The 26,240-nt window shown below is 37.3% G+C and overlaps 1 protein-coding gene across 1 annotated transcript in view; it reads right to left on the bottom strand.

Moving 5' to 3' along the window:
- Positions 1–20,929, bottom strand: part of LOC103148420 (tumor suppressor candidate 3) — a 34,815-nt gene extending 13,886 nt beyond the window's left edge. Inside the window, exons 1-5 of the mRNA XM_007567183.2 lie at positions 20,728–20,929; positions 14,893–15,010; positions 13,731–13,871; positions 12,523–12,663; positions 11,740–11,829 (exon numbers count right to left, since the gene is read on the bottom strand). Of these exons, the coding sequence (XP_007567245.1) occupies positions 11,740–11,829; positions 12,523–12,663; positions 13,731–13,871; positions 14,893–15,010; positions 20,728–20,870 (633 nt within the window). The 5' untranslated portion in view covers positions 20,871–20,929. The remainder of the gene's footprint in view (positions 1–11,739; positions 11,830–12,522; positions 12,664–13,730; positions 13,872–14,892; positions 15,011–20,727) is intronic.
- Positions 20,930–26,240: the final 5,311 nt, after the last annotated feature.

Genomic DNA, 26,240 nt, shown 5'->3' with positions numbered 1-26,240 from the left:
GATTAGTTTATTGTTTTAAATATTTGAAATACTGCCAAGGTAGTGATGCAACCTTTCATGTTTTATCCAGTTTTCACTCCAGGCTGTTTATTTTTAAGAAGTTATGAGGCACTGTGGTCAAACATGAACAGGCTGTTGCTAGGTTACCAGTTACCAAAGAGTGAGTGAGTGAGTGAGTGAGTGAGTGAGTGAGTGAGTGGATGCCACCAACCTAGCTTAACTGTCCATGAGAGGTTGAGCGACTAAAGTCTGTCCTCTGCCTACATCCCCCAGAATGCAGTGTGGTTCTTGATCGAAGTTCAGTGAAATGATTGAATATTCTGTCGGACGTATCATCTATTGATATTGACCACATATCTATCACTATATTGTTATAGATTTATTGTCCAGCCGTACAATAAATTAGTGTATAAATCCTGATTAGACTTGTTATCTTTAAAAGTACCTTTTGAAATGACCCGATGAGGCAGGTATTAAACACGTTTCTGTTTATAAAAATAGTTTTTTTTTATTGGTCTTGATGTAACATTCCAGTCTTAAATGTCATGTCATTAACTGTAAGAAGAAAATCATAATTAAAAGGCTTTCAAACATTTTCCTGTGTGCAATTTATCCATATAATGTGCTTCACCTAGTGAAAAAGTTCCTAAAATAAATGAGGGCTTTAATAACATTCAAACTTAATAAATGAGTCTGTGTCTGTTGAGATTCACTTGTCTGGTCTCACTTTATAAAAATCAACTGGTAGCTTCCTATCCAGGCTCTGTGACAGAAGCTAACAGAATAAAAACAAGAGAATAAAGTGTCGTGGCAAATGGTGTATTTTTTTATTTATTTTTGCTACAACTGTGACAGAACGACTGGGAAATTGCTAATAAAAGCAAGATTCATTAAATATACAGACCAGCAGCAGCTGGTGCTAAAAGGTTTCCTAAGAACAGGACTGCTAACTTTGCAAGAACTGCCCAAAATAGTGACCATTATGACTCACAGTTACAAGCAGTGCAATCTTTTGGACTGTTGCTGCACAACTGAGCACTTCTGGTTAAAAATCTGAGGCCCAACTCAACAGACATCTGTCAGCAAGCGATGGGGAAAAATCATTGTGAAAGACCACGGGAGACAAAACAGAGGTCTTAAAAGAAATCAAGCAAACATAAAATTATTAGTATCTGAGTTTACGGCACACAGAGCCTGGCTTTCCACTTGACTGCCACAGAGTTTAAGGATGAAGAGTTGAATGGGAGATGACAAAGGAGGCAGGCATGCTGTCCTGCTTCAGTGGAGAGACATAAAGAACGTTTGCATTTGAAAGCAGACAGAGAGGAAAAACACTAAAAGACAAAAAAACATCCTTTCTGTTCCAACAAAACCTTGGTGCTCTGCTATAGCAACTCAGATAGTGGTAAAGTGGCTGTCTTTCAAGATGGAGGAGGAAAAGTTTGTTTTTTATCCATATGGGGAAGGCTTTTCTGATCAAGCTTCAATTATAAGAGTTAAATCCTTCTATTCCTGATCAATGCAACAAGGGCAGATGAAACTGGAGGTTATTTTATCAATTCTAAAAAAAAGAAGAGTACAATATTAACTAGCGATCCAAACAAATAAATAACTTACAACTAATGGTTTATTAGATTAAAGTTAGTTCCAATTTATTTATAACGTTAAGCTCAGATCTTTCTTCAGTGATGTAGTTTGGTTGCCATTCAGCAGAGGGCGCCGCTTGTCTTCTTTATCCAGTTGATACAGAAATAATGATGGCAGGGCTATCCCAGAACGGGAAAGAGAAACAGTCCAACAATCTGGAGTGGGACGTAAAATGCATTTTATGCGATTCTGTTCTGAAATACAAACACTCTTCAAGCTCCTTAAGTTTCACCTTAGTAGTGCTTATTCAGCCGAGCTGCTTGATGGAGCAGCGTCAACTTCTCACTAAAAAATGACTGATGTGCTACGAAGACGAGAGGAGGGGATAACGCAGAGAAACTGTGACATGATGCTGAACAGCACAGTTGATTTTGAGGGCTGTCGTGAGTTCATAAACATCTCTCTATTCATGTGGGATTAAGTGTTTTACATATTTTATTCGTTTTTATTTAGCAACCTACGAGATTCCTTATTTGCTATATTTACATATAGATGGTCCTAATTTAACTTCTAAAATATACATGTGATACAAAACTCACTGGAATCCTACGCTTTCTGGCAATATATTAAACCAACGTAACCATCATCTGTGCCGCACCATCAGCCGTACTTTTAAAATTCACATTACGTCACATAAAGGGAGACTCGTAATACCGCTATATCAAGAAAAGAAACATTACACACTATTCTGGAATACGGATCTCCGTGTATAGTCCTCTCAGTGCAAACAAAAGCACAACAGAAAAAACGCAGAGAGGTTGGAAGCAGACCTGCTGCTTTTGGGATGAAAAATTCCTCAATCCATGGCCGAGCACTTCCAATTAATCTGATGGATTAGAATGCAGGAGTTTTATTCATTAGTGTGCCGAGCACAGAGTGTGCATGTCCCAGTGTATCTACGTAAGCACCAGAGATCTCTGATAAAGTTTGTTGTTTGGAACAAATTTGCTCACCAGAGGGACATGTGGCTGTGTGTGAAGTTAGAAAGACAAACGATCAGGTGGCCTGACGGTAAGAGCAGAGAGGAAAAAAACATACCGTTACGTAAAACATAAATCTAATATCAACCCAAAAGGAGCTTTTAAAAATAAACTCACAAAGCAGTTTATAAGTTAACTTGTATAGTTGAGGTGAAAATTATGGAAGATTTTGGTTTCGGCTAATATTTTTATTTACCAAAATCTACTCTGACAAAGTAATTAGGCCTGCCACGATAACACATTTTGCTGGACAATAAATTGTCCCAGAACCTATTGCGATAAATGATAATATTGTTTTCAGAACATTTTCAAATAATACAATAGTAACAATAGCATAATAAAAATGCAAGAACGCATTCTCAAAGGTCAATATAATGACCATTTAAACTGGAAGACATTTGGAATATCCAAAATAAATCAACAACAGAAACAACAAATAAAATAAAATAAAATCTTTCAAGAAAAGGGATAGTTGAGACCAAAACACCAGACTGAAGACTTTGATAATTCAGTTTTTGGTAAAAAGAGGGAAAAAGAAAAAAAAAAAGAGAAAAACGATAAATCAAGCAAATAAAAATGATTGAGTTTATCAAACGATTAAATGATTTATTGTTTATTATGACAGACCTAAAAGTAATACTGCCCCTTTAGAATAGCGTAAAATATATTCCACATAATATTCATAAGCATGTCACCATTTGGATCTGTATTTGCTAATTTAATCTGTTTTTTTTTTTTGTTTTATCTTAAAGTCACCGTTTTATTAAAAACAGAACAATATGAACCATCATTTTCTTGCTACTTTCGTACAGTAACTGTATGTTTCTAAGTAAACGGAAACCTGCCTCTTCTTCATTTTAAACTGGCTGAGAATTGCTTTAAGGCATTAAGTAGATCTATACTGGAGACCTGTCAGGTACAATTGCATCTTGCATCCACTCCAATTAATTTGATGGATTAGCTTCTTTTTCTTCCTTTAGATTTTGAGAAAGAGCAATTGAGTTAATTGGGTTTAACAAATGTCTAAAACCACCCAGTGTTAAAATAAATTGAAAAGTTGCATGAAAAATGTTTTAAATTTCTTTAAAAATTTTAGTTCACACATGTCAAGCACACTGGTAAAATGTGTGGATTTGTTTGCAACCCAGAGAAAACGCCGTCAGCTGTGCGGTTTTGTGATGAGGTTGTTGTGAACATGATTAGTATTCCAAGAGCTCAGTTCAATCAAGACCCAAGCTAGCATAAGAAATCTAACACCAATCCCCCCGCTGTGAGGGAAATATGCATCAGTACATTTTCATTAGTAGGTTTCTAAAATAAAAATGTGAAGAATACGTTTTTTCAGCGAACAGAGCGGCACATTGTAAATTTGTGTCCATGCTCTTTTTCTCTCTCTTTTTGAGAACATGGACTCCAAAAATTTAGATTTTTTTTTTAATAGGAAGTACACTAGAAACCAAATTTTCAATATTTAATAGAAAATAAGAGGCTTCTCTAAAGTGTTTTTTAATTTTATTTTAGAAAAAGCTTTTAAATAAGTAAGGCTAAAGCCATGTAACAAGGCCTGCAAGTGATTGTCAAGGACTTCCACAATACGACAAATTCAAAGAAAATATGCAAAGACAAAAGCAGAAGCTCCAACAAATAATATCGATTACATGCTTCCATTTGACAAGTAGAAGCTGACAATGTGTGAGCAATAAGCGCGATTTTACCCCCCTTTTTTTCCTCTTTTTGTTGATTTATATATATATATATATATATATATATATATATATAAAGGCAAACCATAATAATGTCAACCCATAATCAGTGTGGGCCGATAACCTTTACAATTAGCCAAATGTATCCCTTTTCCATCCGCTATGGTGTATTTGCGTATACAGTGTGTGCCTGAATCTGTGCTTTGGATTTGTTTTGGGCTGATAAAGGTCAGGAGGCACTCAGACAGGGAAGATGATAAATGGAAAAATCAACAAAACAGGGAAAAAAAAAACAGTGAGAAGAAGGCAAATACCATATAGAAGAGATACGAAGTGAAAACAGGTGTATAATTTACACCAGGAGGTGATTTATAATGGCTGTGTTCAAACTGCTATTATGATAGGAACTGGGTTTTTTTCAAGTTGTTGAGGACAAGAGTGTCAGCTATGATAAAACCTAAAACAAAGCTGATCCTCAACAACAAAAAAATAACCCATTTATCTATCACTTCTAAAAAAATAAGGGAAATAGTTGTTGGTTCACTGAGTCTTAAGTAAATAAGATCTACTTTAGTCACAGGTTTATGTTTCACAATTTCATCATCTTCTCGATATTTATGCAATGCGGTGTTTACACACTCCATTGAGATTTCAGCTTAATTACTCTGGAGTCAGTTAAAGCAGTTTGAAGTGTTTTTTCTCTTATCCATATTTCTTTTGAGGAGACGTCAATCATCAAAATGAGATAACTTCCATTTCCTCAGCAGGCTTAGTTATACTACTAATTTAGTTTTTTGGACTGCATCCAGTCTAGCTGGAGTGGTGGCTTAATGCCATTTTAATTAAAAGGTTGCTATGATGAATTAAGCGTTAAGGCCTTTCTTATCGGTGGAATTAAGAAAGAGTTAGTGTTCAAAACACAAACATTTTTTAACTTTTGTTAAAGTTGACTCACCTCAAAATTATTGCAATAACAATCACTGTGAAAAGTATAAATGCAGTAGTCCTGAGTGGGACGGTAAATGGGGCTTGTAGACCAGCAATACAAGTGCTGTGATCAAAATGGCAAAGTTCAATTTTTTTTGACAGAAGTTCATGAAAACAGAAAAACCTGTGAACACATTAACTCTCACTATTTTTGGAAGATTATAATTTGGCTCTGAAAACCCATATAGGGTTACAACCTACCATGAAAACAGCTACCGTTGTGTGACCTCCACATCCAGCACTCAGTACTTTAAGGATTGTGGAGAATTTATCTGTTCTCCATGCTGAGTTTTTGATGTATGAAGTTGAAGAAGAGTCAGTGAGTTGAATTCATGAATTCATTTATTAATACTAAAATCCAGCTGGTCCATTTCTAATGCTACCATTAGGAGCAAACAGACAAAGTTTTCCATTACTTTTGTTAGCCTCTATCCGAGCTACGCCCTAAACAGGGCGTTCCCTAGTGGTTCATACCCTTTAACCCTTAGCTTTGAGTGTGTTTCCTAACATGTCATTTCCTTTAGCTTTAGCTTTACAACTGGCTAAAAGAGATGGAAGGAAAAATACAGAATTATGTATTCTCAACAGGATGTTTTTGCAAAAGAACTCTGTCTCACTGGAAAGTCAGTGTTGGCCATGACTGTGCAGAATGATATTTAATGTAAAAAAAAAAAAAAGATGTTTTAATAAATTAAATAATTATCTAATTACTTTTTTAAAATCCCTGCAAGTCATTATCAATATTATGAATGATTGTGACTATGTGAAGTAGCAGTTTAAATAGGTCACCATTATGAATGTTTTTGTTGTTTTTACCACCAGTGAAATTAATTAAATTTTGATCATACAATTTATGAGGGTACACTTTTATATGATCAGACTAGAATAATATTACTAGTAATCAATTATTCCTGAGACAAAATCAAAATGAATTTGCATTGAGTACTAAATGTACTGTAATTATACCCACACAGATTTATACACAAGCCCTCAATTTAACAGTAACTTACAATATTGTTCCTCTGCACTCAATGTTCTGACATAATCAGGTATTATTTATGTAAAGTAATATGTTCATCTAACCTTTTTTTTTTTACTTGTGATAGGATCCTTTTTAAATAAGTAGATACCTGTAAACTACACCATAAATGTACCTTAGTTCAGGTTTAGTCCTGTTTCTCTAACCAGTAGTGACGAGTCTATTTGCTATTATTGAGTTAATGCTCCTTTTTCCAGATTGCAGCAAAGCGGCCATGTTCGTCTCCATTTATTTAATCTCTTCAGCAAACTCAATAAACGAGGTTAAATCCAGTCGGGTTTCACCATCTGGTTCTCATCATTATTCACCCCAATAATTCAGAGCTGAGCTGAATTGTAACACCAACATTTAAATGTGTTGAAACCGACTACCACAGCACAATTTGCACTGTAAAGTCCTCTCCATCCACGACCAACATTTTTAATTGCGACTCTTGAGGTTTAAGCTCTGCTTAACGAGAACTCTGCCGTCTAGAAGGGCTGCAGTTTGGATCAGCTACAGTCAATGCAGCTTACACCAAAAATGATCCGTAGAATGTTAAGCATGTGATTGGAAATTACGACGCTGAATATGTTTTGCTGTAGACACGGCAATAGCTTGACGAAAATCTAATGTCAGCTGGCTGAGGAAGTACCCACCGGAACGCACCCACTAACTTTAAAAAGAACGAAAAAGGCAGGCAGAGCTTTTCTGCAGGCAGCAAATGTCCACATTAGGGCTGAAACGATTCCTCGAATGATTCGAGTACCTCGATTACTAAAATATTCGTTTACAACAGCCCTAGTCCACATCGTGCATAGCTTGAGGATTTTCCTTTGCATTTAAAAAAAAAAACAAAAGTTGAATTAGAATTATTTGACGTTTGACTTTTTTTAACCCCTTATTAGCAAAATTGTGGAAAAAGAAATGAAAAGTAGTTTTATGTGTCAATACATCTGTGTGCGTCTGTGGGGGTGACCGCAGTTTGCTAGCTAGTGCTTCTTTCATGAGCTAAATGTGGCTGCACGTTGAAACTAACTGAAAATGAATAAACAGACTTTTAAACAACTATAGCTGCAATATGCAACCTTTACAACAACACGTTTTCTCCATATTTGCTAAAACTGACACCGTGTGAGATAGATAATCTTTGGGAAAAAAGATCAAGCTCCTCCACCTCATCTTGTGGTTTGCAAAAATGCATCACTAACAGTCAAAAGCAACCAACCAGAGCCAGGAGGAGTGTCCTAGAGCTGTCAATAGTGTTTGTGTACATGCTGCTCAATGTTCTAATGGAAGAATAAAACACTCACTGTTTCGGGAGAAAACAGTTCATCTAGCATTATTTATAACCATGCTAACTGGCCTTATCATTCATTGCAGGTCATGTTGCGGTAAACTAGCTTTAGCATTGCAGAAAGAAAGGGCGAGAGTGTGAGTGGCGCATTCACGAGGGTGATTGACAGAGCTTTAAGCCTCCTCCTAGCTTTGACTGGTTGTTTCTGACTGAACATTGTATTTCTACAGTTGGTACTTGGAGCACCGGAAAAAGGCAAAAGAGCTAAATTTTTTCACAGATTATCTGTCTCATTATGCTGTCACGACATAATAATGAATCATTTTAACACATGTAAAAAATCATGTTCTGTAAAACTTAAAAACTGCAGCTTTAAATCTCGACAAAACACTTGATAAAAAGAGCAGAAATGAAGCAAATGCTGCCACTTCACCTATTTCTCTTCTGGATGTCAGACAATAGGAAGTGATCCTGCCTAAAGTTGGGCTTTCGTTCTCTTTGCCTTTTTTATTATTCAGTCTAACGTGTAACAAATATGCTATGTAGGCATGTGCATGCTGTGCATGCTATGCACGTTTCTGTGTCGCATTGTGCGCGTTTGGTCTTGTGTGGGTCAGCTGCGCCGTGTTTGTGTGCCATGCGCATCACGCCACATATTGGTGCGGGCCGGGATGCTCTGTGCTGGTTTTGAGCGATGGGGATGTGATTGGGTTTGTGTTCCGATGACATCCTGCAGCCGTCCCTGGCCTCACACACGTTTCTTCAGCCTCTGTCGTTCTTTTTGTCTTACTCTCGAGTTCGTGCCGTCATTAGCCGCGTCGCAGTGTTCAAAGGGTTGTGACAAAAACGTATTTTTTGGAGTCATTAGATTGTGAAGCTCAAATAGAGAACACACAACCGCTTCCTCCCAGGGAGCGTACAAGTGCTGCTGACTGTGTAACAAATTTGTGCCTGTCAAATTTGTGTATAGCTTTGTTAAAGCTAACCTCCACCATGTCCCATTTTGTGAGGGTATAAGCACAAAAAAAGGAAAAAAAAAAAAATGAGCAAGCGGTATTTCGTGGCTGCACAGTGTGACGCACAGCAGCTCCATCTACTTTGTTGTGCCATTTGTCAGTTGACAAATCCTTTCAATGGAGTCTACCTGGCTTCGCTCGCTCATCATTTTAAAGGAATTACACTGTCTGGGAAGATGAAGGGATTAGAGAAGGGGGATGAGAGAAAGTTATATAAAAAAAGGCGAGGGAGGAGTAGAAAAAGGAGAAGATGGGAATCTATTCAATATGGTGAGCACAGCGGCCATGAAGCCATTCACTGTCACAACACACAGAATGAGAGAGAAAGGATCCAATGTGGCTAATCCTTAACTATTTCAGTCTGTTAGCCCAAGAACGTCAAATGTAGAGGGTTAGCATGCATCGTGTCGCTGTGCTCCATGTCATCAAGACTGCTGCGCTTACAAGAAATAAAGCATGTACAGCTGAAACTCATGCTGAGAGTTTTACAGATAAATAAATCTGACACAGTCTCTCATTTTTGTGGCATTTGAAATTAAGTTAGTAATTCTGACCGACCTAAAACAAGAGACGCTTGGTCTGATTCATCTTCAGACAGTGAGAAAAAAAAGTTGCATTTATTTTTGTGTATGTAAACTTCTGGTTTCAACTGCACGCGTTTCACTTTCTGAAAAGAATTACAGAATAAATTAGCTTTGATAATATTCTAATTAACTGTGAAACATTCACACTGTAGTGACGCCATCAGGCATTCAGCAAGTTTTTTCCCCCTCAATAAAAATAGAAACTCTGGGGAAATTCAATGTGCCAGCAACAAGTTAAAGGCAAATAAAAATAAGCATGTTCAAAGTAAGCAAAGAAAAACAAAAATAAGAATGAAAGATTGTACAATAAAGGCAAATTTCCAACAGAAAACACTTTGGTTATGCATTTCCGTAGTAGCTGCAAAGTGCAAACAGCGTGCTTTAAGTTCTCCTCTGTTCTTATGTAATCGTACACTGATGCAGCCGTTTCTGAACCTATCTGAAAAAATAAAAATAGTTTATGCCTGCTTGGTAGGAAATCTTTTATGACCTGCTGACCAATGCATTTAAAAAATATGCCCATAGCTCCAGTTTTTAAAACTGCTGAATTAATTTCTGCTTATATCCAAAAGCCCGTCTTAACACTTGACTAAGCTTTAATGCTGCCATCATCACCGTGTTCAGTCATCTAAAGGGCAGAACATGGTATTAAAATAAAAAAGGACAGACAGGCAAGAAGGAATTATTCAGATTAGCTATATACAAAAAACACACTTCAGCTTAAGAACTGCTGCATAATGTGTGAATAGTCAGAGATGCAAAAGATGGACTGGAAATGGAGAATAAATGAACAGAGAATGACGGAGTCAGGGAACGAGCAAAGAAAGGAAAAGCAAAATTCACAACGTAACAAGGATTATTAAGCATGTGGGATTTGTCACCATTGTGTAACTAGGGATTTAGAGAATACATTGTAAACAAAAGGAATATTTTCAATCTCTCTAGGCTCTATTCTTACCTTATGAATCTGCTGTGGCAACATTTGGTTTCACTTTTATTTGAATAGTGTGCATTTATCATACCGTTTATCATTCATCATGATAAGAATGTTGATTTACGCATCGTCTGGATTGATAGTTTTAGTATTTTTTCCATTTGTTTGTTCAATGATAGTGTCATTACATTTGAAAATAAAATTAAATGCAGTTACTATGTGCAGTTTAGTGGTACAAATCATACTTCTGTCGGTTACTGGTGTCCTATAAAAAAAATCATATCAATGGGTGTGTTTCTCAAGAGCAGTACTTGAGTTTGCCATCATACAGTTGTAGAAACACAGAGTAATAAATAGTTGTTTTATTATTATCACAACAGTACTACAAAATATCGTGATAAAACTTTAAATCCATATCACTCAACTCAAAGTGCAACACATGTAACGAGAGTTTAAGTTGCAGTGAAGATGAATGAATTTTATCTTTATGAAGTAACAGCTGCAGAAAAGAAAAAAAAAACTATTTTTATTTGCACTTAAGTGATTAAATGTGGATTTAGGGTTTTGGTCACATTTACTTTCACTTTGAAGTGCAGAAGCTCATCTGGGCGAAAACAAATCCGGCTCAGAGGGAAAGTAGCAAAGAGTCGGGCTTGGCTGCAGAAATGACAGCGAGAAGAACCGGTGAAGGCTAAATTAAAAGCCGCACTGGATGACTGTGTAGCCTATCATCAAAAAGTTTGAAAAATGACAGAGGTAACATCCTCTGATAAATAGACCGCCTTTTACACCGAGCAAGAAAGAAGTGGTGGAATGGAAAAAGTGAAGAGGGGAGGGGGGTCGAAACGTGTGTTTTTATTACTCTGTGGGAGTCTGTGTGGACGTCTCTCCACTGTGTGTTTGTGCAGAGCTCTGCTGCCTTTCAATAGCAGATTTTTCCCCCTGTTTCTGTGTGAAATTGATCAAGTGTGTCCACAAAAACCTCACGGCTCACTTGTGTATTTGACCTTGTCCCTGACTGATGGTGGAAGAGTTTTTGTGCATGTGTGCATACAAATGTCTGGATGGCATTTGAAGCAATATCTTTTTAGTTGTGCTTCTAAAGTACCATCTATTGTGTTTTTTGTTTTTTTTTGTTTTTTTCTTTTCAAACATCCCACTCATTACTCCTTCAGCATCCATCCTCAAGCTCCTTTCATTTTTTTTTGTATCAACTTCTCTCCACATAATCATTTTCTTCAGTTTTCAACAGATTTTCCTTTTAATTTCACACATGAGTGAACAAACTTAAATGATGACCAGCCAATTCGCACCTATGTGACGGCTTGCACATGCATCGTCAGTAAGAAGCATTTATCTAAAAATAAAATAAAAAATGCGGCGGACAAAATGGACCGAAACAAAAATGTAAAAACAGAGAAACATTAAAATGTCACAAAGTATAAACAAACATTTTAAAAAGACAAAGAAACAGATCAGAGTACCAGAGAAAGGTTAAGTTGAGGAAGAAGGTTGACATATTATATTTTTTAAAACATGGAGGGACATAAACATAAATGTTTGTGTTTCATACCACTTGTCCGTTCTGTGGATTTTTGTGGGCGTAGGGAGGACCTCGAATGTGATTCCACATCTGTCCAGACGTCATTGCAAAAACCACACACTGTTACAGAGAGAAAACAACAAGAAGAAGAAATACACAGAAATTGAGAGAGCTGAAGTCTGAGGGGAGGCAATAATGAGAATTTTAACTAAATACATAAAATAAGGCAATGTCATTATTTTAAAAAAAATGTTCCAACACAATTTTCAATTTAAAATTCCACATATTTCACACCTTGTTTTTTCAGTAATTGTCTAATTGTGTCCCACAAAACATAAAATCTTGATGAACTGAGATCAGCTCTGTTGTAAGATGGTTAATGCTTAAACTTGTAAGATCTGAAGGAAATTATTTTACACAGTTTGTGATCTTTGATGTCTTATCACACCATGATGTCCAATTAAAACTCAGTCTAGAAAACTGAACGATTAATTTTTAGGTTCTGTCAGTATCTCAAAAACCCAAGTGATTTTGACATTTAAAAAAAAAAATAAAGTCATGTGCTACATCAAAGACAAAGGGTGGAGTTTAAACATAAATACATCTAAAAAGTCCTTCATTTTTCATAAAATTGAAAATAGTATTATTATAAAATAGTATTGTGCTTCTTCATTTATTAAAAAAAAAATACATTTTTCATTGTATACCATAACTTTCCCCTTGAGGATTAGAAGGTTTTAACACTAAAGTTGGTGTGTGTGTGTGTGTGTGTGTGTGTGTGTGTGTGTGTGTGTGTGTATTCAGTTATCATACCAAAGCAGCCATGGCCCATCCAGTCTTGTTATATATGAATTCCAAGTTGTTTCTCCTCAGATACAGCAAACCTCCAACCAGAGACACCAAAAGAGCCAAAGCAATAGTACCGGAATAATTTGGAGGACGGAAGACACGAATCTAAGAGGGAGATAAGAGATCAGCAAATCAATACAACAAAGAAAAAAGGCCTCAAATAAGTGCTACAAGAGCATCTGAAACCTGAACCAAATATTCTCTTTGTACAAATCCAGAGTAAAGCACAAGTTTCAACCTTGAAAACGTAAATTAAATTCTGAAATGAATTCCAGTGATGCATGTGGCAAGAATTTATGATTTTTAAAAGCACAGCAACTCACAAAAATAATGTCTCTCAAATAATAGTGGTATGCAGAGCAAGATGAAAAACTTTATTGTGCATAAAATGTTATTTTGGCAAAACTAACTTTTATGCTTCCCAACTTATGCAATAACTGTACATAAGTTCATCATATGAAGAAGCAGTCATTAAAAACGTTGTACTTAAATGGCAGGATTATAAATAGAAGCAAAATGTTTGGAAGAAAGCTTGAACATAATCTTTTTTTTGATGCTTTTGCACATCCTATTAAATTCTCCCACCTATATTTATGACAAAGTAAAGTTTCCTAATCAGATTATAATTTTATTCATGATTATGGTAATTTATTCAATTACATGTAATATGAAAATAAAGATGCCTAAACCCTTCCATTCTGAGTATAAAACCCATGAATTAAATTTTGGTAAACAGCACCAATAAATCAGACTGTGTTGGTCTGATTGTATGTGTAGAGTTAGTTAAAACGCTTCTTTTTTTTTTTTTTCTTTTTTTTAAATAAAGCAATACAGAGATTTTCAACTGAAGTTGCATTTCCCAAAAGAACTTACATTTGGGCTTGAGTTTGAGGCTGACAGTGAACCATAACAAAACAAACAAACAAACAAAAAAAAGATTGCCTGCAGTGCTTTGACCCTCAACACACCAAGGCAATGGGAAATCTTAAAAAGAAAACCTCGTAGTATTGACGTAAACTTGCACTTTAAAACGGCAGCAGATGGAGAAATTGTAACTGTACCACATTTAAAAAAAAAAAAAAAAAAGTGGATCTGGCCATATTTCATCCAAATTAAATCTTGGTTTCTTGCAAATGCACATTCGTCTGCATCGGTAGTTTACCAGGCTGTACCTGAACGTCTGTGCGATCGGCGATCCACTTGGCCAGCTGCTCTGAGGCGAAGCCGATTCTCTGCAGGTCAAACGTATCGGCCCTCTTGGGTTTTCCCTTTGCAGGGAAATGCATGAAAGTTGGAGCGCTGTTCATGTTCAACTGAAAAAGAAAGGACATAAGCCTCCGATTGTGAGAATCAATTTGTCAAACGTAAATCTGTCATGCATTATTTTTGTCAAGCAAATGATGGTAGAGACAAGTATTGCTCAACCTCTGTTTCCACATAATTATTGGTGGCACAGTATGCATTGATTGAAATAACAATCTGGTTTTGTTTACACATTCAACAACTTGTTGGTTTGACAAAGCAACATTTTTCACCAAACTATGTGTAACGTCACATTCTTAAATATTCTGGTTTTGCCTCTTCTTCATTTAAGCCATCACTAATTGGCCCAAATACGCTCTGAGAAATTAATGCAAATAAACTTCAACTTATAAGAAAGAAGAAGAAAAAAAAAACACCCAAATGTGAACAGCAGACTTGGTGATGATTTCCTCACAGTCAGAGCAAAGCTGTCAACGCTCACTCTTCTACATTACCAGCATTCTGCAGGTGTTTCATGACGCTAAAGTGCTGCTGCCAGCTGTAAAATGGATTTGCTAATCAGTATTTTGTTTATGCCAATGACAGGGGGGAAAAAAAGCTGTCAACATCGTTTCCACCGTTTAACCACACAATCCAGATAATGCAGCTTTCCAGTGAAGAAATCTTAGGCCTTCTTTGTCAACTCGTGGTCAGGCGCCACTATGGCTCAGAAAGGTCTTGGTGTTGAGGTGTAGTGGGTAAAAATAATTAAATTGTAAAAGAAAATCATCTTAGGTGACCAAATAAAACCAAAAATATATGTTTCAGAAATATAATCCATAAGTGATCACAACACATGAGCTCAAAGCTAATGAAACTACAAAACAAAAAACAGAAACATGTCACCAAATTTCTCTGAGTCTAAATGAATAGAGGTGTATATAACTGTAGGAAAAGTTTCAGATCTAATAAAAAAAAAAAAGATAATTTAAAAAAGTAACAGTACTGGTTTAAAAATAAATAAATACTATTTGTGCTGTTAAAATGTCTTTTGGATGGAAAGACTTCAAGGTTGCGACACGGACTGCCTACCTGTTGGAAGACGTCGGCTCCTTCATCGTAGTCCACAACCGTGAAGAAGAGCTTGTTGGAAAATGCAGATGAATAACGCCAGGAGTTTGCCAGGACCTGGTATTCTTCATTCGCTTGTCTATAAAACAAAAACAGGACAATCACAGCTACCCAAGTAATTTTTCATAATAGTTATGATCCTAGACGCTGGCTTAATTTTTCAAAAGCTTATTTTCAAGGTGATACTCTCTTATATGGCATTTTGTGAATAATGGATTAAATGTGGCCAGTTTTCTACAACGGATCCCCTACAAGATTGTAAATCTTTAAACATGACATGTATAGAAACCTGCTTTGCAATGTTGGTAGAAGAAGGTATTGCATTTATTATGCTTCGTTTACAATCAGCTCAATAATTTCCCTTTTTTCTCTTAACGTTTTCACAGGACCTGTTTTCATCTCACTTTCCTGCACCATGCTCTATTGTCATCGGCCATGTTTACAGATGCACAAAATTAGCACACAAACATAATCAGAAAATGAAAAACTAAGAAAAAGAGAACGGAACCAAGACACGCACTATGCATCTTTGCCAGTAGAGTCCCACTCAGTCTCAGAAACATCTTTCTTTTCTAAATGCTGAAACCACCTCAGTATGGTCATGTCCTCTGAAGGTTTTACTGAGTGGGAAGTCATCCTTCAGGAAACATGAGAGGTGATGTTGTATTGCTATAGATGCTGTTAATGGTAGGGGAGTCACTTTGTGGCGTCGATCATAAAAACATCTGAATAAATCCAGGCAGAACTCAGGCTGGCAGGGTGAGAGCTGATATTACAAGCATTTTACCCGAATTCAACGCCAAATTCTACTTTTAATGATTACTACTAAAATGTTTCAATCCCTTGAATGGAGCTTTTATTAAGGACACCCATTTGAAAACCGAGGGTTTCATTAGTATCGCCAGGTGTGTTTTGAGTTATAACATCTCAGTGGCTCGGGTCACCTACCATGTGCTTTTCTTACAGTGGTGAGAAAGGAAGAAAACCTTGCAACACTTGGTGCCAGGATGCACCTCTAGGTGACAAACTCAAACAGGCACGCACACGCTCACACTCCAAATGACTGAAACTCATACGAATCCAAGTCTCTACATCGAAGTCAACAAAGCTAACAGGGTACAATGGGGCATCTACTTTGATGAGCAAAGCTTCCTTGGCACATGCTGTCGTCCATACGGTACGCCCGACATGCCGAAACTGGACGTGAGAAAAAAAAACTAACCGCTCAGATTGCTAATGGGTTTTTACTGCAGCAGTATTAGTTTTTATGTTTAGCTACATCTAAGGAATTGGAAATACAGTGAACTAAATAGCACCTGAACGACATTTCATTCATGTTTCATGTATGACAAAAGCAACAAGAGTGTGTACGCAAAAGGAATGTGTTGGATCAGACATAAATAACTTCTTTTGGTGTGAAAGGTTAAGGGGAAATTCAATGAGTCTACACAAAGATGAACAACGGTCTAAACCGACTCCATGACAAGATGCAACTCATACTGAGAACAGAGGGTTATGATATAAATATGTGCTCAAAAATAAGAAGTTCTTGAACCGTGATCAATAAAATGCCACTCCATATTTTACACCAGATTTGCTTGGGTTATTTTCTACACTTCTGCACTGTAGACTAAAGAAGTTCCTTACCTTAAGACAAGCTGCTAACAATGGTTATAATTTTCATGCATAGTCATGGGGAGGACTTACACAAAATGCAAGCATAACATCCAATTTAAATGTGGGCAAAGTATGCCAGAACAGAAAGGCGTCATTTGTTTGACGGAGTTATTTTTAGGTGCGGTTTTGTATTTGTCTCTGCAGTTGCCATTAAAAATTAAGGTTTCAAAACACTATTTTGTTGACAACATTCAAGATTTCTATACAATGTATTCAGTTATTTCATTTAATTTCATTTTTTTATTTCTGTCACTCAATAAATATGAATAGTTCATGTAGCAACTAAAAGAAATCATGACTGAAAAGCATCAGAAAGACGTATAAACTTATAATATCTGTGCCCAGTTATGTATGTTTGAACCACATGGAAGCTTACAAATAAATACATAAAAATGAAAACACAAAATGTGATAAGCCAGATTTGGCAATGCAGTAATTGCTTATAAAAATAGTTATTCTTAAAATGTTTAAATGGATTTGTGAAGGCTTTGTGAAACAACATCGTTCAGCAACGTGCAAGTCAGTCATACCTTTCTGGAGTCAAATAAGAGCTGACATTTTGATGAATCATATGATTCATGATTAATACCTTACATAATCAAGAGACTGATGAGGCAAAAGACTGGCTGATTAGAGTGAGAAATCAGGTCAAAATGGACAAGGACGGTACTCATTTCAGAAAGTGGTTTAATGTCTCCTTGGAGACACCGATGTGGTCAAATATAAGGTTTACACTAAATAGTCGAACGCCGCTGCCCAAGTTTACATTACAGTAAAACACGAGTGTGCATCATGGCTTCTGACTCCCAGATGAAATTGTCAGTGTTTGTCATGTTCACTCGACCTGAGCCAGACATCCTGACAATACAACAGAGTTTGAGCTTTAGTGGCAAAGGTGGATTTCTCATAGATGAATAAGCAGGAGCTTTACTGCAGGGTGGATCGCAGAGTAATATTTTCTTGTTTCAAAATACTTTAAAGACCTACCTTCAGGGTATGGCTATATGTACAGTCGTGTTCAAAATAACAGCGATGTGTTTTAAGAGCAAAAAGCAAAAGCTAAAAATCCTCATGACATCTTTACATCAATAATACAGAAAAATATTGGGAACATTGCTTTAAGATGTTTCATTTGTAATAGAACGTGCAAATGTTTCTACATTGGGCAACACAACCATTTCTGTTGGTGATGAACAGGTTTTGATACAATGGCATAATAAAATCCCCACACCATGACGCCCGAGTCACCGTGTTTCACAGTGTACTTTGGTTTGACTTGAACATCTGGGGGTCACGTAGCAAAACTGTGGATCTGAATGCAGAAGCAACAAACTGGCTTTCATCAGTTCACAAAATGTGGCACCTCTTCACCCAACATGATCTTTAGCAAACTAACTTCTACATCCCACTTTCCTCCTTTCTCGTTGGTTCTTTGGTCGCTCTGGGACTGGTCATTGTTCAACTCTGACTTTTGGGCTATTTTTACATGTTTTGCTCTATTCAGATTGTTTTCTGCTTCCCCCCCACATCTCCCAGATTGTGTAAGCTATTTCAAAACCTTTGACAGGATCTTAATTGAGCCATCTGTCATTTTTATGTTTTCTCCTGTCCAATAACTTTTTATTCTATGTACACTTCTCTTCCAGTTTTATCTGCTCCGTTTGTTTGCATGGGTTTATTTGTATCTGAAATTGCATTAGTTTTATTGCTTTAAGCAAGCTAAATATAGCTGTATCTTTTGATTTTTATTACATTTTCCATCAGGCTAAATTGTATATAATATCTAAAATACTGGTAAAATATCGGTTTTTCGCCAAAACAGCGACACTTGCATCTGATATCGGCCCAAATATTCATGTCAGTGAATCCCTAATTTTGATGACAAGGAAAAGATGGAATCATTCAATTAATAATTAAAATCTTCTGTACAATACAGAATTAAGCAGCATTTGTGGATTTCTTCCAATGGATATGAGTTTTCCCGACCTACTTTTAAATTTTAAACAACTTGTTCACATTAAAAGTCCATCTCTACTGGCTGCTCCGGCTCAATGTTTGTTTGATCTGACAACTTCAGTGCTTAACCAGCAGCCTTGTGGTAGAGCGCTACACTGTGAGCTACCGTAGCACTCGTCATTATCTACTGCGGCACCAAGTTTATGAAGCAGGAGAACAACGCTGTTAGCTTTGTAGACAAACAATTAAGTGGAATCACTCGAAAAACAACATGTTATGAGCCAAGTTATTGAGTCATTTTACTGCCCCACTGTGCAAAGATCACAGGCAAAAGCAAGATGTGCGTTTAAAGGTCTTTTTTTAAAGCTGTTTGCCAAGTGAGACAGATATTCCAGTTTATCAAGTGTCAGGTGTGAAAATGAAAAGGTCTGCAAGAGATACCTGTGTGTAGATGCAAACTCTGCAATATCAGAAGTTGTTTTCAAGAGAACTTAGGTTTGTAGCCAACTTTCAAATCAAGTTTTCATCATGACTATATGGAGATGCTCTTGTTTTCCCCAGGAAAATGCCAAATAGGCTGTACTCTTAATAGTTATTTATACTAGAAAACCGTATTAAAATCCTGCTTGTATTAGTAAGACATTTCTCAGGTGTTTGTGTTTAAAAGTTGCCTAAAATGATGTGATAATCTTTGCAGGTCAGGTTCAACTCTGACCATCAGCTGTTCCCATGTTTGCTCGAAATGCTTTCCCCCAATGCAGACACATAAACTCTGGGCTGTGGGTGTGTCAAACATATGGAGGAGCACTTTCTCCACTTTCACCAACAAAGGGAGGCCATTTGTGGAAAGTCAGCATCTTGTCCTAATTCACACTTTCATTCACTTCTACTGTGCTCCACTATTTAAGTTTAGAGGTTTGGTGTGAAGTGAGTTTAAGTTAAAGTTAGGATTAGACTGGTAATGGTTGAGCATAAATGCAGTCACTAAAATTAAAGGAAGTGAATATAAAGTCAGTTTGATGGAAATACAACACTGTGTGTGTGTGTGTGTGTGTGTGTGTGTGTGTGTGTGTGTGTGTGTGTGTGTAGCCTTGTATCTGCTACATAGTAAAGACAATTTTTCCAACTAATACCCCACTGTGGGAACTGACTACTCCTATGTGGTGCCGTTTTTGCATGTGGAGTTAATTTTAGGACTTTAAGGTGTGAATTGAGTTTAGGTTCGGTTGAGGCATGAACTGGTAATGTTTAGGTTTAGGGAAGGGTTAGGCTACAGAAATAAATGAAAAAGGAAGGGAAGTCAATGCAAAGTCCCTACGATGATAGAAAGACACACTGTGGTGTTGACAGAGATTTTCTTTGATTAGACTCCAGTCATGTTGTTGTATGCTGTGATTAAGATGGATTTCAGCATAGATATTCATGGAATTGTATAGCTAGCAAACATGGAGATCCAAAAAAAAAAAAAAGCAGCAGTGGTGACTTGCAGCTGCTTTCAGAACAACGGACAGCTCCAGAGCCGTCGCCGCTCCAGGTACTGTCCATTGTGCTGAAGTGAAGTTGCATTAAGAGCAACATGGTTTCCAGTTCAAATCTGTAGTCGTCTTTTTTTTAATATAATATTGATATAAAATAGTGGGTCGACTGGAAGGTTTATATTCTACATATATTATATCAGCTGGTTTTTTCTAAACCAAAGGAATGAGGGAGAATGAACTACTGTCTCTACCTTGTGACTCAAAGTTAATTTGTAAAGTAAGAGGCAAAATCATCTTAAACTAAATATAAAACTTACATACTTTTAAATATTGCACATTTAAAGATGGTGTTACAAGCGTTTCCAAGTCTCTCTGTAAGTAAGTGGGTAACTTTGTCTCAATGGTCTTATTTTGTGGAATTTATTCATGTCCCACTGGCAGTGTGACTAGCTGGAGTATTTTTGAACAAAATGTCAGTGTAACCCACAGGTTATTATTACGTAAGGCCATTTGCCGTTCCCATTGCATGTGCAGTTTTATGAATATACAATCTGGGCGACAGGGGTGAGCCAAACATCAACAGATTTCTAGGCCAGATGTGTGTGTGTGTGTGTGTGTGCGTGCGTGCGTGCGTGCGTGGTAGATGATAGGGGATATGACAGTTATTGCTGTGGTGGTAGTGTACCTGCAGACCGAACACTGCCTCTGAGGCTGCAGGGCGGTGAACATGACGATAACGGAGTAGTTCCTGGGCGGGGCCTTGACGAAACGACGGAACTTGTCTCCGTTCATGCGGATGACTGAGCGCCGAGAAGACCACTCCATCATCTGCTCAACCTTCTCCGACAGCAGGTTCTAAACGCAGAAAAGAAAAGACCAAACACAGATTATACTTTTAGTGCAGATTCTCAGAAAATGAGCAGCTGGATATGCATCAAGTGTGTCAGAGTAAAGTTCACGAGATAAGATGAATGGGCTTTTAAATACAATACATTGTATTGAAAACACTTATTCCAATGTCAGTTTGATGGCCACCATAACTGTAATTCACAAGGGGAGTGGAGCAGGCAATGATTCGATAGAAAAAAAATAGCATAATCACCACAATATTCAACGATCATAACTCAATATTATATTTTCCTCTCATCGTGAAGCCAAAGGTTTAAGGCAGTGGTCTCAAACTCCAGTCCTCAAGACACAGTGTCCTGCAACTTTTAGATGTCTCTCTGTTTCAGCACACCTGGCCCCACTATTAGCTCTGTGGAGCTTGACTGCATGCTAGTGAGGCAGATTAGCCATTTAATTCAAGTGTGTAGGACAAGGGACACGTCTAAAAGTTGCAAGACATTGTTCTTCGAGAAACGCCGTTTGAGACCACTGGTTTCGGTCAAGTTCATTTGTATAACAAAATGTCAGTGTAACCCACAGGTTATTATTACATAAGGCCATTTGCCGTTCCCATTGCATGTGCAGTTTTATGAATATACAATCTGGGCGACAGGAGTTCATTTGTGTAGCACACGTAGCAACTGTGGATCAGTGGGTAGAGTAGTTATCTTGCAACTGGAAAGCTGTAGGTTCGATTCCAGCTTCCTCCAGTCACATGTCGATAAGGCCCTGGGCAAGGAACGCCACCCAAAGTGGTCTGCATTGGTGTAGAAATGTGTGTGAATGAGTGAATATGGTTCTAGTATAAAGAGCTGCTGAACGGTCAAAATGACTGCAAAAACAATTTACAAGTTCAGTCCATTTATCATCAAGAATAATCCTCATTATCGATGGCTAGAGTTTCAATGTTCCATTTATTTTAGCTCTAGCGTAACTATAAACAGATTTTTATCCTTTTTTTAAGGAACTCAGTGTTTTGGCAGCTTTGCAGTTTTCTGGAAGTTCGTTCCAGATTAGAGGAGCAGAGAAACTGAATGTTGCTTCTCCATGTTGGGTTCAGAACAGAACCAGAATACCTGAGAAGTCTGAAAGAATATACAACAACAGATCGTTAATGTGTTTTGGTGCAAAGCAGTTCAAGGTACTTGTGAAGTAACTGAAGTATTTCATAGTCTATTGTTTGAGCTGCAGGGAGTAGTGGAAGGACTTTATAGCTAGAGTGATGTGTAGTTTTGGAAAACTCTAGTAATACTTCTAGCATGCCACAGATTGCACAATCTTACTTAAAGTTTTTCACTTCTGGCATAGAGGAGAAAGTACTCCATGGTGATAGTATTTATGTTGCACTCCCAGCAAACCGCAACATCAAGAAGAAACATGAGAGGCTTGAGAAATACTAAGGGCTACTGAATAAAAAACGCCATCTGGCTGGGAAAAGAGCTCGACATCAGAGCTGCAGTGCAACTCTGCGGATAAACAACTTACAGCAAACATGTACACAAAGCCTCATGCTACAGATTTGGGAGATGAAATACTTTCGGAGAGTTGGATTTATGTAATTTTGCTTGGGTTCAGTGTCCTCATACTGTTTACATCTGTAAGCCTTTATGATGCAGTGTTGGTTCTCGAGGAGCCCGCTCAGATACTTGCCAACGTGATCTTCCCCACGCCGCCACCGCTGCAGCAGCTCTGGGCTGAAGAGTGATGAAATAGTCAGACTGGAGATGAAACGCTTGCTTTTTCCAACCTCTGCTGATCAAACTGTACCTCAAGAACCTCTGGAAACGAGAGGCGCGCGTTTGGTTTCACGCACAATGCAATCGATGGTTTTGAATGACAATGAGCTGCATATCTGAGCTCATGCATTTCTAATTAAAGACTTCCGATCTTATAAATGTTTGGCATACTGTGACACGTGTGAGTGCAAAGACTTGCATGACAAGCTTCACTGCTCCCTTAGTCAGCTGCTATCAGCTAGCACACCGATAAAAGTCTAAATTTGCAATCGGCTAAAAGGAGAAAAACACAAACCCTTTTTGGAAGTTTGTTCCATCACATAAAGCATATAAGTACCCCAATTTCTGTCCATTCCTGTTTTTGTTTTGTTTGTTTTTTTGTTGGTTTTTGCACACCGGTTTTTAAGTATTGGTTCAAGCAGACAGTAGTTAAATAATTCAGCAGCGCGCCTTCATTCGACTGCTAATCGAACACTCCTACTTTCACAAAGATCAACAGCGGGCCTTAGAGTTGCAGAAGTGAAGCGTACACTGAATCTCTCCAGTAAACTGCCTGGAGACAAGATCAACAAAGACGAACTGAAAAAGCTGGAGAAGGATAAGGAAGAAAGTGAGGCAGAAAATAGGAGAAGAGAAAACAAGCATAATGTGTTTTTGGGGGGTATTTTAGACAGCATGATGGTCATCTCTAAGAGAGGAGAGGAAATTCACAAAGGATTAGCAACTACATAGTGTCCATGCTCACTGTAGGGTTTTTTTTTTCTTCTTCTTTGCCTTTAATTTCTCTGCCTTGTTTTTGCCTTCATGCCTTCTGCCCTAAAAGGAGAGCTGCCAGCTCTGGACTACAGTCTGTAATGATGGCCTGTCTCACTTGTGCTTCTCAAACACTTTCTCACAAAGAGGAAATGAGTAAAAAGAAAAACTGAAAAAGAAAAAAGAACCAAATTATGTTAAATTTTGCGCACTGTAAATAAAATGAAGCCATATTTCTGTAATACGAGCTTAAACAGAAAAAGTCTGTGGAATGGAAAAGTTTATCCTCATGTGAGGTGAAGATTAAAGTGGATGCATGTGTCAATTTTAGATTCATAGACAGAAAACAAACTTGGGAGCTGATTATTATTAAACAGTTTGCCGAAGGGAGAACACCATCTCAGAGCGCAGCAAAAACATCAAATCTTAAGTATTTTTTCTCTAGTTTCTAATGCAAATATCTTATTACACTTGAAATAAGACAAAACTAACCGTTTTCAGCAAAACATAGCAGCTTGTTTTGAAGTAAATAATTCCTCAATATTGATTTAAAAAAAAAGTCCTACTGCCATTGGCAGATACATTTATTTTTTTATTTATAGCAAAACAATTTCCTCATGTTACAAGTGAAATAATCTGACAATAGAGCTAATAGTTTTTCATTAACGAAGGGATTATTTACTTGAACGTAAAGCATATTGTTAATGAGCTACTTTTTAAGTTAGTACACCTGAATTAACATGGAACTAAGATATTTGTGCTAGAAACTAGACAAAAAATACTTGGTCAGATTTTGCGTTTGAGGTGAGAGCGTTTGCCGTTACCATATTTTACATCATTGCTCCATAATATCGCATGATGTTAGTTCACTACATTATATTTGTTGCCAATTAACTTTGACCAAATTATTTCAGTTTTTTTTCCACCAAAGAGCCTATGCATTCACTTTTCAATGACCGATATGCCAGCAACAAACTCTTCCACAACAGAATATGGCTGTAGTGCTAGACATACAAGAATTAGTAACAGATTCTTTTGAAAAAGAAAAAACTGTCTAAATAAAGCTTAAATTAAAAAGAAGTTCTATGTGTGAAGTTTGCATTTTGATCAAGATTCCTTGAGGGGGCACTCTGTTGGGTTTTGTTTGTATTTGTTCTTTTAATTAGGTTTGAACACAGTGTCCAAGAGTCTCACAAGTAAACTGCTAATATTTTGGGGGGGGGAAACTCTCAAAAAACTGTACCATTATTTTCACCCATAACATGAAAATCAAGTACAATTTGCCCGTGAACCATTTCAAAGAAACTTAAATCAACTGACTTGACATGAGCTGCTTATTTACCTTCTGGGTCTAAACAACATTTTTTGGGATGCTGAAAAGTTATCTTAGAGATCTCCGTAGCTCCGTCGTATTAACGAGTTACAAAGAAATGCATCTGGACTCCCACATGGGAGGACTTGACCTTGCGAAATTAAGTGAAAATATTTAGCTAATGAACTTCGGCGTACTTGTAAATTCTGAAGAGAAGTCCACAGCCGCAGCCATTAAAGTGCTTGTGCACGCCAAACAGCTGGAGGAGATTAGCTGTGTCCTTCAGGTCCCGGTACCGTAGCGTCAGCGGCTCGTGACACAAGTTCAACTCAACATATGCTTACTCGTGTCTGCGTCACACCTTGGGCGTCACAAATTGCTAACTTAGTTCATTAACTGGAGAGGAAAAGAAAGTAGAAACATTTAAATTAAAGTTACTCGCTTGGTTCTTTTAGGAAACTATATAGCTGAAGATGCGTGTCTATGTAAATTAAAACATTTGTGTGGCCAATGTTATCATTTAAAACTGAATCTCCCACTGAATTATCCTGATCCCTTTTCTTAGGCCTCTTCAAATTAAATAAACTAGGCTTATTTACAAAAACTTACAAAGTATTTCCAACAAAATGAAGCCAGTCCTGTGCAGAGTTTTGGAGAAAAACCTCAAGATAAACAGACTCCTTTGCACCACCACGACTGCTCTTTGCCTTTTCCAAGCCTCAAACGTATGAGCTACATACGCACTGACAGTCTAGAACCATTAAAAAACATTTATTTTCTACCCCGTTGAGCACAAAGGGCATTAAAATGAATCACGTCTTATGCCGGTGTGTGTTTGGTGTGTTTTTACGTCTGTGTGTGAGCGACGCTGAGTGAGGAAGATGCGCAAATGCTCTGCAGATACTCTGCATTATCTCTCCGATTCTCTGTTAGCCACTCTAAGTATGTCATAACCTCTCCTTACATCACACACACACACACACACACAGTAGGTACATCGCCAGGAGGCAAAAAGCATAAATAGCACCTAACCATGGTTGCAATTTCTTGACAATTCCCCCTATTTGTTGTTCTTACTTGTGGTCATTTCTTATAAAAATCAATATTACCAAGTCATTTTCTAGCCATCTTTTAGAAACGTTTCTCATATTTTGATCAATTTTAAGAGAACATACAGCGCCAAACACCAACATTTATGTTGAAACACAAAAACATGGTTTAGATAATACATTTAACAAAACTGTACAAAAAAACAACAAACACTGTGAGATGCAAAGTATTTCAAGCAACAACAGTAAGACTATGTTCAATCAAGTCTACAGGAAGGTGGGAAAAAAACCTGATACAAGACCAAAACAAAAAAAAGAAAGAAAAAAAGATGGAACAGACACAAGCAGAGCGAGAAGAGTAAATTGGGAAGAAAGAAAAATCACAGCCAGGAGGAGGATGACACATTAAGTGTCAGGCAACTGATTTTTGCACTGATGAGTACACAGCAGGAGGTTATGG

This window comes from Poecilia formosa, unplaced genomic scaffold (genome assembly GCF_000485575.1).
Source record: "Poecilia formosa unplaced genomic scaffold, Poecilia_formosa-5.1.2 Scaffold205, whole genome shotgun sequence".
NCBI lineage: Eukaryota > Metazoa > Chordata > Actinopteri > Cyprinodontiformes > Poeciliidae > Poecilia > Poecilia formosa.
This window is presented reverse-complemented; position numbering and strand designations above follow the sequence as displayed.